Source organism: Myotis davidii, unplaced genomic scaffold (assembly GCF_000327345.1).
Source record: "Myotis davidii unplaced genomic scaffold, ASM32734v1 scaffold1785, whole genome shotgun sequence".
In the NCBI taxonomy this organism is placed as follows: Eukaryota; Metazoa; Chordata; class Mammalia; order Chiroptera; family Vespertilionidae; genus Myotis; species Myotis davidii.
In genome coordinates, this window is record NW_006296527.1 from 224,700 (window position 1) to 239,448 (window position 14,749).

Below are 14,749 nucleotides of genomic sequence, written 5' to 3' on the forward strand. Positions count from 1 at the left end.
TGACTTATTTGTATGCTTGTCTATATATTATAAATTTCCTACAGTGATCATGAATGTAATTAGAAAAATCCTATTATTGAAAATGTGTAAAATAATGTATTATTTTAGTGTTATAAGGAATGAGTTTTTTCTTTGTTACATAAAAAACTTTGGAAAGTTCAAAATGAGGTATTTATTCCATGCTGTTCAGTGGAATGAAATGTATTCCTTATCATTTCAATGACAGGATATAACATCCTATAACAACAGTACTAATCCATCAGCTATATCAAAATGTAAGTGGAAATATGTTTGTACTTATTCATAGTTGTCTTGTTTTAAAAATAAATCAGCATCTCTTTTAAGAAATGACGATGAAATACACTACAATAAAATTATTTTATTTTAATGTAAATATAAGTTTACCAGATTTTAATAAAGTAACAATTTAGAGATATAGATGTACGTATGCATATATAGGGAGAATATATCCTTTTAAAGCAGTAATGCATACTTTATGATATAATCTTTTTACCAGAAGTAAAATGTATATAATTCTCAGATATGAAATGAAAGTAATGACTAGAAAGACACTATGACCTGGGACAAGAGTTAACATCTTTACAAGTAGTTTAACTTTTATAAGTGACTTTAGTAAAATCATTATACAAATAATCCATTTAGCTGGCATGTTTTGGCAGGGTGAATCAGTAAGACACTGGTTGAATTTCACAAGTTTCCAAGATTTTACAACCACTGCTTAGCAAGTCTTTGTAGTAAATGTGATGTGTGATAACAGGTACAAGTGAACCACAGTTGCTAATGGCTAAGCACAAAAGCTTTACTGCCCTTTGGACACTGGGGAGAGCAAGTTTGAGCTCTGATCTCCTGCTGCTCTTCTAAAAGTTTAACATATTCTAAACACCGTTAAGTGGAAATAAAAAATAACAGAACAAGAGCAGATTGGGGAGATGGCATTTCCACCAGTAAAATGTTTCCAAATCAATGCAGTTATCCAATTTCTGACATTGGCCTTTGAGCAGCCATCATCTATCTTATGCAAAATGTGACAAACATGGCTTTGCTTCATTTTGTTGCAAAGGAAAACTTTTGTTCAGAGCTTTAGAAAAGTCAATTCAGTCCACATAATTCACTTTCTTCTTAAGTTTCTGAAAAGTAGCTGATGCTTATTTGGTAGAGACGTGCTGTAGAGGAATGCTTCTAATGCTCCATTTTCCACAAGATTATGTCCCAGACAGGTTTCATGTGTGTTACTCAACCTCAACACACAGGGCAGGCTTCTTGGTGGAGGAGTTCCCATGATCAGAGGGGCGGTAGGAAAGCATGCTCATTTTTGTGGATAGACTTGAGTGGGAGTTAGCCTTTGGGGGTATGTATTTCAGAAGCTGGAGAAAATATTTTTTAAATTTTTCCCCAAGAAAGCCATAGAAGAGAGGATTAAGGCAATTGTTAAAATAAGCTATGCAAATAGTGATGGGCATGGCGGTGTCGACAATATCTATGATTTTACAGTCATGTATGATGCCCAGATGAATCAGAACATCCAAGAAAGTGAATATTTGATGGGGAACCCACGAGAAGAAAAAGGAAAGCACAATTGCCATAATTATCTTGAAAATATCATCATTTCTTGGCTTGTTCTTCTGAATTTCATACGCCTTCTTTAGGGCTTTCCAAATAAGAGTATAACTTGTAAGAATGACCAGAAAAGGAAGCAAGAAACCCAGTATATTCTTGGTTAGGCCCAGCCCTACGGGGAGGGTTGAATTTTTGAATTCGTAATGGAAAGCACAAACTGTGATATTGGTGTTTTCAATGAAAAATGCATTTCGGTGGATTATAGTTGGCAAACTGGTCAAGGCAGCCAGCAGCCAAATAGTGATGCAAGTGACTTTGGCCACAAGCATTGTGCGCCGAAGGCGGGACTTCATTGGATGAACAATAGCCAGGTAGCGATCAATGCTTAGACATGTGAGTAGAAACACACTGGCATAAAGGTTGAAACTGATACTGGCTGAAGCGATCTTACATAGGTAATTGCCAAAGGGCCAACGGTATTCCATAGCAGTGTAGACGGCCCACAGTGGCAAAGTTAGTAAAAAGCATAAGTCAGCCAGTGCCAAATTCAAAAGAAAAACACTGGCCACAGTCTTCACTTTCATGTAAAAGTAAATGACAATCACCACCAAGCTGTTTCCAAATATTCCCACCACAAAGATGATGCTATATAAAGTAGGGATCATGACAAATATGTAATTGTGCCGTCCAGATTTGGGACAGTCATCTTGAATTCTTTTAATACCATCTTCAGTGGAAGAATTGAGGATCATTTTGACCTCCTGAGTTAATTAATCTCAGATACTAATGCCAAATGCTCCTGGAAAAAAATAAAAAGGGAGAGATAAAAATGGATTAACTTTCAGTTATAAATGAGTATTTTTAGCTATCAATCATAAGTACAGTAACTCAACTTTGGTTTTAGGAAAAAAAAACAAATCATATTTTCTTGACAAAAACTGAACTAATAAAGTCTCGATTGCACATTCAAGTTAATTTTGAGAGCATATTGCTTTTCGGGGAAGTGATAATATCCTCTAGACCAGCAGTTCTCAACCTGTTTCACAGGGGTCACCTAAGACCATTGGAAAACACATATATAATTACATATTGTTTTTGTGATTAATCACTATGCTTTAATTATGTTCAATTTGTAACAATGAAATTGGGATCACCACAACATAAGGAACTGTATTAAAGGGTCACGGCATTAGGAAGGTTGAGAACCACTGCTCTAGACAAATAGAAGTAGGGTTCTATGTGAATAAAATGATCTAGATCCTTTGTGTGTTTTTTTTTTTTCTAGAAGTAAATCCTAACTTTCAAATTGATTTAAAAACAATCTAAATCTCAGAAAACACTACTGAATTAAATTAGTCATTCAGAAAGACTTGAGTTTTTCTTGAGGTAAGCAAGGCCAATTAATTTGTCTTTAATCTCAGAAGTGTGACACATCTGTACTTATTTTTTAAACAATTTATTTCATCTCATAATTTTTTCGTAGGTATAAAAGTGATCAGCATCCCCCCTTGAGTGGTCAGAAGAGCTGTCTCTAGGCGTATGAGGAATTGGTGATTGTGGAAATTGATGTAAGAGGGGAGAAGAGGGAGGGAGTAGTATTCTTCCCATTATTTTTCAGGCCACTACAGGCAGTACCCACATTCTTTAACTTCCAACTCAGTCTTGCATAGGCTCTGAATCTCCTAACTTTTGTATCTGCCAGCCATTTCTGAAATTAACTTTAAGATTAACTATCTGTATAACAAGGATGACAAATGACTAAATTAAATCAGGATTATTAACATGCCTTTTGTGGGGGCTTGAGATAGTAGCAGTTCTTTAGGATTCTGGGAGGAATCAGATGCTCAGAAAAGGACTCTATAAAGACTTCTGCAAATATTTGCTCCAATATTTTATGTAATCAACAATTAAGCTATCCATTCATGTGATTTAGAAAATCAACCTATTCAGACCTACATAAGAGTCATTCAGAAGACCCTTGGGAGAAAGACTGATGATGCTGTGAGGGTAACATCACAGGAGGTGACACAGGCATGCTCTGTGGAGAAGGTCAGCATTGGGCACAGGCAAGGATGGCCAGGCAGAGCAGTGGAACTGGATCAAGATCCTATTGCTACACCAGGAGCAGGTCCCTGGGTGAGCATGGCTACACAGTTCTCTTACCGCAAAGTGTGCTGGGCAAGATGAGGGACAGGAATAAGACATTACTAGTCTGCCCAGGATAGCTCTGTGTGCCATCCAGGAGAGCAGAACACTAAGGCAGTATGTATCTGGGTGCAAAGTGTTGATGTAGAAAAGATGAGTGAAGATTTTAAGAGATTACACTGGGACAAAAGGGGTTCTTAAGTGGCTACTTTGTCTCTCCCATAGAGGCAGTTATTTTCCCTATCCAAGTTTCTGGTTCCATAACCTCATTAACTTCTCCTTTTCACTTAGCCTTATGCAATCTAAATCCCCCTTTTCCCTTTTCATTCATAAGGGCTTTGCATTCACAAACAGGCAAATGGTCACCTCCACTGTGGAGCCTTCCTAACTTTTCTGGGCAATTGGCTGTTCCATTTTGAGTGGCTCTGGTATTTTGGATGCAGGTTTTGACACTCCATGATGATGGTCTGTTAATAATGTCTTCCCCACTGGTTTGTCAAGGGAAGGGCCTACCAGCCTAGGCCCTGGCACATTCCAGGAGGCATGTGCTAAATGTCTGATGAAGAAGAGAGTGAGTGCACAAATTAGTGAATGAATAGCATATAACCTAAAAGCTAATAGTATAGAGTACTGAGACTAATTTCTATGGGGCTAATGAAATCAATTTATATTCTGCTTCCCAAAGAGTCTCATAGAAAATATTCAAAGATGACCTGGGCTTCACCTTGGATGAGAAACCTAATCCAAAACCAAACCCAAACCAAACCAAACCAAAACACACACACAACAACAATAACAAAAAGCCCTTAGAACTTTTAGAAATCTATAGTTTACCAAACAAAAGATGAAAAGAAAGAATAATTTCAAAGAAACTAGGGCCAGGATCTCAGGGAGGTAGGACCCATTTCCTCCTCACCCAGGAGGATTTCCTTACACTTTGCTGATTTTCAGTTGATTTTATTATAACTATTAAAATTATACCAAATTAGAAATATAAATTCATTTTAGTAAACAAATATTCTCTATTAAAAATTAAATGCTACATTAAAGGTTCATGTGCTAGCAATCATTTATTCTTAATGTGGATTAATTTACTTATTTGCTTTCCTAACATCTAGTTGAGATTAGTTGGATTTTGCCTAGGAAAACATTGGAAATGTCAAGGTTAAAGAATCTCAAAGATTAAAAGCAGCTTGGGTGAACTCTATAACTGAAATCAGGGTAGGGGTAATTATTTGCTTCAGCTTGGGCACAAAAGATAGGAAGAAATAAACTTGATGAATTAGGATCCCTTGGGTGCCCTGAGCTTGGGTGCTCTCCTCTTTCTTCTTTCCTCTCTTGGCCCTACTTTGCGGGCACACAACTCAGGCTGAGCTCATTAATTCTGTGTCTAGAGTGAGTGGAATTTTATTGACTAGGCTGGAACTGTAACCATTCTATATAATAAAAGGGTAATATGCAAATTGACCAAACAATGAAACGACCAGTTGCTATGATGTGCACTGATTTTTCAAAACGCTCCCTGTGGGCTCCCGGACTGGGAGAGGGCACAGGCCAGGCTGAGGTACCTCCCTCCTCCAAGTGCACGGATTTTGTGCACCAGGCCTCTAGTCACTTATAAAAGAATTTCCCTGGGAAAAAGTTTGTGTTTGAGTGGAATAATTTATAAACATAGCTTTGGACCCCAGTCTGAGGTCAGCTTCTCCTTCAGTTCCCATCAATCCAGATGGACTGATATTTAATATGTGAATGACTGTTCTGAACAGTGCTGGGAGCATCCCTGGAGATTTTGGTGAGGATTTGTAATTTTAATGAGTTTTTACTTGAGAAACTCTGGACATAGCATTGAACATATTAATTAGAAGAGAAGTTTACATAAATGTTTATATAAGTAATGACCAGGCTTCCTACTTAGTAAGGGAACAAGTTGCCTTATACTTAGGGGTGGAGGAAAGATGAGATGAATTTTGAGTGATGGAAACAGCAGAGGGAAATAGCAGGAAGAAAGGCAGAGAAGCAGAAAATGCAAATAGTGCTTTCACTGGGCAGTTATTCATTCATCATCTTATATTCACTGAATACCTATCATGTGCTGGGTGAATAAAGTCACATTCTCCATCATTTGAGTCTAGCTGGATGCATAGGAGCCTTAAACACAGAATTATCCAATGTGTTGAATATTTAAACATATAAGAGGCTTATGAATGCTCTGTATTTACTATTGACCCAATCTGGTGGTGGGGGGCAGGGATGTGGTCAGGGATGCTTCCCACAGAAGATGGTGCTTGGACTTCAGAGGATGTATGGCAAACAGAGTGGTTAGAACTTAAAGGCAACCAGCTGGCCAGCCAAGGTGGAGTAGAGAGTGTGCCATCATTTTAACTTTTCCCTTCTTAAAAATGCCTGCAGCAGTATCTATGGGAAATAGCTCTTGCAATTTAAAGATATTGCACAATCCTCTGGGCAAGGGTTTGGGGTGTGATGTGCACTGGATGGGAAGGTGACATAGGCCCTACTCATCTAAGAAACAAAAAAAAAATCATTCTCTAGTCTGCACAGTTTTTTGTTTTTTTGTTTGTTTTTGTGGTTGTTGCAGTGGTTGTATTTTTAGCATAATCATTTGTAGTGATTACCCATTTCTTTTTTTCTTCCTTCTTTTAACTTTTGGCCCCCTCCACCCATTTCTCCCACTGATTGGCTTGCCTAGCTGAGGGCTCTCAGGAAAGATGCTAAAATGGAAGTCATGATTGGAAGCCATCTTAGGTTGATGCTAATGGTGGGGGAAAGTGGCTTCTTTTCTCTTTGAAGCTGAAAGGATGCTGTGTTGGTGAGCTGAGGGAGAAGATATGTTCTACTAGGAAACAAATTTGTGAGTCCTAGAAAACAGCTACATTTTGTTCATCCTGTTTCTTCTCCCAGTCTGGGATAGGCAGGTAGGGTACTGATAAAAACACAGGAGGGTCCACTTCTTCCTCTTTTGGGTCTCACCATAGCTTTTACCCATTTTCTCTTGAAGGAAAGAAGATAGGATTTGGAGGCAAAGTACTTGTAATGGAATCTTCCTTTGTTACTTACAAGTGTCACCCCATATCTCTGAACATGAGCCTCATTTTCTTCATCTATAAGAAATAGGAAGTGATCCCAATGCACATGATAGTTTCAGGGATTAAATGAGGTAATGTGAAAGCACTGGGCATATCTTTTAAATAGTGTTTAATAAATGTGTTTTATTGGAATTGTTGCTGTTATTTTTTGAATGCAAGACAAATGCTGATTCAGCTATGGGTCAAGAAAGCATGAGCAATTTTTAAAAAGGGGGTTTGTTATTTATAAACTCTTTCTCTTGCCATTAAGAGGCTAAAAATACAAACCTGTTGTTCTTTCAAAGTATGAGTAAAAAATAATCATAAGCAGCTGAATAAATTTGCAATGAGTCAGGTGGGAACTTTCAGTCTGCTGCAAACACAAGGTTGGCTCACCGTGGCCACACCGCCCGCTGCTTGCTTTTGGAGGAGTTACCTGGAATTGCTTGACAGCTTCTCTGGCTTTTAAAAACAAGCATAAGGAAGGAGATATAAAAAAAATTCCAAGAATATTTCCTCAAGACTTTGATTAGAATATCAATACCTTCTTCAGCTTTTAGGCAAGCCAAAACCAATCTAATTAAATTGTTCATTACAAGCTCCTTTTTTTAAAATGAGGTTGCAATTTAAAGAAAAAAAATACCCATAGTTTTCTATGATAATTAGGAGAAAACTAAAAGACAAAGTAATTATATTTTGGAATAATCTTCTATCAAAGTATCTTTCTTAAATTCAAAAAGAATAAGGGAATGTTTGGAAGTCATTTGCTTATAGTGCTAGAAAGCTCAATAAACCATCCCATTCAATTCATTCTCTTTATTGCTCTTGTTTTATAATTCAGACTTTAGAAAGCAAATGCTTCTGCTCCTGTGTTCCCAGTCCTCTTCCCCCTCACCCACCCCACACCGTTACCTCCCCTCCCCCACCCCACCCTGCCTACCCTAAGTAATGAATGAGGCATTCTACAGGCAACAATTGCTAGCCACTATCTATTTGTGAATTGATTAAATCATAAAAGTTAACACTAAAATTTTTAGGGTTTCTACTCCCTACCCCCCAAATATACTTGGTCTTATTTTTAAACCTTCTGTTCTTATTTTATGAGGCCTATTTCTATCCTGATTTCCTTAAACATTTTGAACATTTGTATGTTAGGAGGCCCTATCCAATTGCTTTATTATTTGTGGTTTCTTCAGGGAAAAATTCTATTTGTTTTATCTGTGGAGGCCTTTCTTTTTCAACAAATGAAAATGGTGGCACCTATGGACTCTCTCAGTCAACAGCAGCTGCTCTATCCACTTTCGAAGCCATTCTAGTTTGCTTCTTTGAAACCAAATCAGCAGCAGAAACCACCATCTCATTTCAATTTCAATTTTAAGGGGTATGAGGAAAGCTATTGGGCAGAAAAGGAAGCAATTACTAATTTATATTATAACATTTATATGCATTTTGAGTTTTATGTTAGAGATTATAGACCACATGGCAATTTATTTCAGATTAAAGTTTTTAATATTACATAAATCACATAATAAATTTTAAATGAAGCTAGAAGAATTAAGTATTCAATATATTTTATGTGTTTCCCCAAACTGCCCAATGTCCTTATTGCAGTAGGTCTTGAATGATAGTACACTAAGTAGTCTTGCACAGTATGTAAGGAGACCAGTTCTGATTTTGGCTTTCCCACTCCTTAGCTAGGTGAACTTGACCAGTCCCTAAGCTTCTCGAGACCTGTGCGTCCTCAAGGAGCTCGTACATGCTTAAAGAAATCTCTCAGCACTGAGATTTCATAATCTTTCTTTTGAATAGGCATACATCTTTTGAAGACAAGGGCAATAATGGTGTGACAAGTAGAAATGACCTGATAAGTCATTAAATCAGCCAATTATCTGTCTATTATCTATATAAATATTAATGCCACAATGATTTGATAATTAAATATAAGAAATATTTTTATTAAAAATGAAATGAAAATAATTTTACTTTTTAATGAACTCCACATAAGTTAATTATATTATAGTGATGGTGTTCTCCCCCACCCCCATTTAAAAATTTAACTGTTTACTCAAATGAATGTTTTCCTGGCACAGCATTTGGATAGTTACTGTGACCCTTAGTTGATGAGGTCAAGGTTATAGGTTTGGACTCTATCTAGATTAGCTGGTTTCATTTCATTTATGGGAAAAGACTCTGAGCCTCTTATGTATCCCCCTTGTTATTGATTGGTAATACTAAGTGACAGAGTAAAGGCAGATTGGTTCATGACTGTACATCAAAATGAAAGCATACACTGCTTTTCATACACTAATAAAAGGGAAACATGCAAGTTGGTGTCACTCCACTACGCCCACCAGCCAATCAGGGTGACTATGCAAATTAACCCAACAAAGATGGCGGTTAATTTGCATACGCAGGTGTGGAGTGAAGACTGAAGACTGAATACTGCAGAGGCTTGGCTTTTCCGGCCGGAGGGGAGAAGCCAAGCCTCATTGCAGCCGGAGGGGAAAAGCCTCTCCACTGCGGCTGGACCAAAGGCCTATGTCCCAGGTGCTGGAGAAAAACCGGTGCTGGCAGACAGGGGAAGGAAGGCCTATTGTGTGAATCTTCGTGCAACAGGGTTCTATTTAGACACTAAGATGACATCATTGTATGAAAAAGGTGGCACAATATGTTATTGTTAAAATAACTCCTACAACATGAACCTATTCTCAGGTTCTTTGTAGGTAAAATACAACTTTTTAAAGTTCAGCAATCAGTTAAGGTGATTCAGTTGCCCAGATAAAACACAGACATGAATGTAGAGAATTATAAAAGAATGTTATAATAATCTTATTTAGAATACTATTTTGAAGTATTATATTAAGTTAATGTTCTGAAGAGATAAATGGACTTTTGTTCTAAGAAAATGAATTCTGTAAGGGTAATTTTATTTGATTTATTTATAATTACATTTTTTTCCCATATAGTTTTGTACATATTACATTCTTTGCTTTTTTATTTTTTATACTAAAGTGCTGTAAACACTGAGAAACAGCAGAACAGCCAGATAGAGAATGCACTTGACTAGTGTCCTGTTGAAATGTCTGCACATTCTAACCAGCGCACATCATGTGCAGGTAACTTGATATCTTATTTTGATATCCTTTAAATATTAAGAAAGATGTTTAGAATGAGAATAACAACACTTGTTCTCACCTCTATTTCATAGAATGTTAAAGGTAAAAAAGTGAGGTCTTTGAAAAACATAAAAGTACTGAAAATACATTCTTTCTACAATGCAAGAGTAAGTAAAATGAATTTAATGAGAGAAAATTCAGAACTTCAAACGACTAATAAAATTTTTTCACTCAAAAATTCAGATAAAAAATTGGGTTGATACAACTGACACATAAGTATTACATTAGTTTCAGATGCACAACATAATAATTTGATATTCATATATATTGTGAAATGACCACAATAAGTCTAGTTAACATCCATCACATACATAGATTTTTTTTCTTATGTTGAAAACTTTTAAGATCTACTTTCTTAGCAATGCTCAAATATATAATACAGTATTATTAACTATAGTCACCATGCTGTACATCACCCAGCACTTATTTATTTTATAACTGGAAGCTTGTATCTTTTGATTCTCCTTTGCACCTTTTTATTCCTTTTGTATCTTTTGACTCATCCATTTTGCCTGTTACCCCTGCCCCCTGTCTCCCCTCTACTGACCACCAATCTGTTCTCTGTATTTATGAACAGTAGACATATTTTCATTTTTATAATCTACTGCTTTTATTTCAGAATAATAATGAGGCACTTGATTAATGTCAAAAGAAAGGTAAAACTGTAGATATTGTATAGCTTCTACATTTAATATTTATGACAGCAATTGCTTGTGTACAAAGTGGGGCCCTCAGGCTAAATCTGGCCAACAGACATATTTTCTTTAAAACAAAAATTTATATATTTTTATTGGTTTCAGAGAGAAAGAGAGAGGGAGAGAGAGGTAGAAACATCTATGATGAGAGAATCACTGATCAGCACACCCAGGCATGTGACCTGACCAGGAATCAAACTGTGACCTCCTGGTTCATAGGTTGACACTCAACCACTGAGTCACAGTGGTTGGGCCAGATATATTTTCTTTGGCCCAAATGCATTTAGAGCTTTGGAATTTTAATCCTCTATAGATCACTACTCCCTACCACTCTATGTTTCCCGATGTTTTAGTTAAGTGCTTTTTAGAAAAAATCTAATGTGAGGCACATATAATTTAAATTTCCCTTGTAGCTACATTAAGAGTTAAAAAGAAACAGGTGAAATTAATTTGAATAATATATTTTATTTAACCCTATATTTCAATATGTAGTCAATATAAAATTATTGATATTTTCCATTCTTTTTTTTTTAATACCAAATCTTCAAAACGCAGAGTATAACCTGTGTTTCCAGCATATCTCAGTTGAAACTAGCCACACTTCAAGCACCCACCCATCACTTGGGGCCACCTCATTGGACATGCAACATTAGGTGTTTGAGTCACATACCCAGCCCTTCTAGCAACAGGAGCATCACCATCACCTGGGAATTCCTTAGGAACACAAGTCTCAGGCCCCATCCCAGACCCACTAAATCAGAGACCCTGTGGGTGGGGTACAGCAATCTGTGGTGATAGAAGTGGAACAGCTAAAAAGTACCAGAAAGAGGTGGAAGACTCAGAGAGGGGGGCTGACAGGCACTGCTCATAAGCAACTTGGACCGGACCATTTTGTCAGCTCTAACCATTCTCTTGAATGCCTATATAATTTTAAAACATTAAATTATGTAAATGATATTACACCACTGATTATAACAAAGAGTCTATTCTATTTCATATTTATCAGCACCCCAATTTTCTTGTGTTTTCTAATTAAACAGCCTGTGATAAGAAGCAAGGATGCCAGGTATAGTAAAAGGTAATCAACACTTTGCCAACTGAAAAAATACGATGAAATACTGGTGACTGCTGTTTCTTGTTAAAATTTCATTAGCAATAAATGAGTTACCAGATGCCACACATCAAATTTGAAATTAAAATATATTCCCAGTATTTATGTGCAGTTTGAGCAGGAGGGAAAAATGTACTGTTTCCAAGAGAGCTATAGGAGATAATGCACCACTTCTGTCCTTGACTGTTGTTTCTGCTCTAAATGTAAAATAAAATGTACCCCTTGATTTGGAAAGTAGAAATAGAGACTTTTGCAAGGGCTACTGAGTGAAATAGCACATTACTCAGCAGCAGCTCTGTAACGGTAAGGTGAATATTTTTGAACATTCTGTGCCACATCAAGACCACCATCTCCTGTTGTTTTCAACTTTGCTATAGCAATTTCTCCTCTTCACACCTTCACTTTCAGCAAGCAATTTCTACTTGTATTACCCACAAAAAACACTGTTCTATCAGCAACTGTGGATGTCAAATCCACTCTTCCTGAACTTGCTGGAACAAACCTGGTAGTGCTTCATCTCCCCATGAGATATGAAACTCTCCTTATATTGTTCTAGCTAGGTAGCTGAGCTGACTGTCCTTGTCCTCAGCCACATGCCACCACATTCCTCAGCCACATGCCTCAGCAACATGGTTAGAAGGGAATCCACAGTAGGAAATAGGACAGCACAAGTTCATGTGAGCTAGCAGAAGTTTCAAATGACAAGCTGGTGTGACAGAAATATCTAGCACCCTCTAGTTTTTATGAACAAATAGTTTTGGCTGATGAAGGCTCATGTTCCTTTGCAATTTCAAAATCTCCAGTCACTCAGTTCCAGCTGGAAACCATGGCTGTTAGAAATTTAATTTATTTCTTGTCAATTAATTTTATTCTTAGGTGAAGCTTATAAGTAAAATTAAGAGAGTGAAAGTGAATTGTTAGTATCAAGCTTCCTCTTGGAGAAATATTTTCATTGAATTTCTTTACACACAGAAATCCCCAAAGCACTTAGAAGTTTATTTCTGGATCATTAACAACTCATGGGGGTTTGAGGGGAATGGTGTTTCAGGAGCTACTACCCTTTGTCTTAAAGGAAAAGGCACCTTGAAATGATTATCAATGTCAATGTGGGAAATGCCAACTTAAAATTTTCAGCCACTTAACTTCAGCACAAAGTGACAAGTGTTCAAATAAGTTTATTCAATGTGCAATTGTTTTATACTCCTCTTTTTATGGTATCTGATGCACAAAGAGGACTTAAAATAGTGGCTCTATATTAACATTAGTAACGTTTACGATTTATGATTGATTGAATGCTCACTATGTGCCAAGTATTGTGATAATTGCTTTTATTTCTTTAAGAGCTCAAGAAATATGGACAGACTGTCTCTTCCTACAACCCATAGGTTGAACCCTTAATCCCGAAGGTGACTATTTTTGTCAATAGGGCCCTTAAAGAGGTAATTAAGGTTAAATGAGGTCATACGATTGGAACCCTAATCCAATATGATGGGTGGAAAGCCCCATGAATGTGCTTGCAGTATGAAGAAAAGCCAAAGGAGCACAGGGAGAAGGGACCATCTGCAAAGTGAGGGAAAGGTGACATGGTCTTTGCAGGAAGGTGGTAGAAATGTTGGAAGTTTGCTCTCCGATGGTTCACTTTTAAAACTATACATATATATTTCAGGGAGGAAGAGAGAGGAAGAGAATGATAGAAACATCAATGATAAGAGAGAATCATTGATTAGCTGCCTCCTGCACACCCCTTACTGGGAATCGAGCCCACAACCGGGGCATGTGCCCTTGACTGGAATTGAACCCCGGACCCTTCAGTCCTCAGACTGATGCTCTATCCATTGAGCTAAACCAGCTAGGGCTCAGTTGTAGTTCATTGCTTCTCAATTGGCGGTAAATTTGCTCTTCAGGGGTATTTGGTAATGTTTGGAAACATTTATGGTTCTCACAATAGGCAGAGGTAGGAAACTGTTGCTGGCATCTAGTGGGCAGACAGCAGGGATACTGCAAATCAACCTAGAAAGCACAGGACAGGACCCTGCAACTAGGAATTATTTGGCCTAAGATGGCAGCAGTGCTACTGTTGAGAAACCTAGGTCTAGTTCCTACTTTTTTTTTTTTTCAAACTTTGATAATCTGTAATTCTTATCTTTTATGGAATAAGTTAACTCTATATTTTATTGGTGATGTTTGTTTCATGTATCATATTCATATCTTCCCATGTATCATATTCATATAGATCCTTAAAAGGATAAAATCCTGTTAGGTAACCTCCAAATACTCAAGGTCATGTTGAATACTTAGAAGGAATTCAGAAATTGTTCTGTTGTGTCAGATCATTCTAGAAATTACCCTCTTTGGCCATTTCCCAGAGCTCCGGCATTCTGCACAAGTACACTGGAAGGGAGCATTGGAGTTTACAAGGTAAGGTCTTCAAGAAATTTGATGCTTATAGTGACCCCAAGGCTGCCTCTGGAGGGAGGAAGCCACCCAGTCTAAAGTCAAACCCTGCCCTCTGGTGGCATCAATGCCAAGGATACTGCCAACTGGGAATCTGAGGGCCAGAGGGAGTCAGTCTGTAATTAGATTCTAAACTGACTGCAATATTTGAATGTAAATTCAACTTTGCATTCATTCATCTTAGGCCCCTTTTCTCTGTGGGACAACACATTAAATGTAGCCCGTCATCAAGGCTCTCATTAGAATTAAGCTAAGTAGAGAAAAGTCAGAGACAAAGACGATAAACATGAGTAGTTACAAGTGATAATTTCTGCAAGTTTGGCAACCAGAGTTTCAGTTACTTGGTTTGAGTCTGTGCCTTACCTCCTCTACCCAGCTGCTTTACTGATCCATAAAGACATTGAATAGTTGTTTTTGTAGCCAAAGGAGAGCATTTGTGGAAAAGGGCCTCTAGAGGAGCAATTAATAGATTCTGTGGCCAACATTTGAGTTGTTCATTGGTTCCTG

At 37.3% G+C, this 14,749-nt stretch overlaps 1 protein-coding gene across 2 annotated transcripts in view; it reads right to left on the reverse strand.

Annotated features, from left to right (window-relative positions):
- Positions 1-410: 410 nt before the first annotated feature.
- Positions 411-14,749, reverse strand: part of AGTR1 (angiotensin II receptor type 1) — a 67,355-nt gene continuing 53,016 nt past the window's right edge. For both annotated transcript variants that reach the window (XM_015569202.1, XM_006771859.2), the window contains one exon: positions 411-2,377. In XM_015569202.1, coding sequence (XP_015424688.1) covers positions 1,251-2,330 — 1,080 coding nt within the window. In that variant the 5' untranslated portion in view covers positions 2,331-2,377 and the 3' untranslated portion in view covers positions 411-1,250. The remainder of the gene's footprint in view (positions 2,378-14,749) is intronic.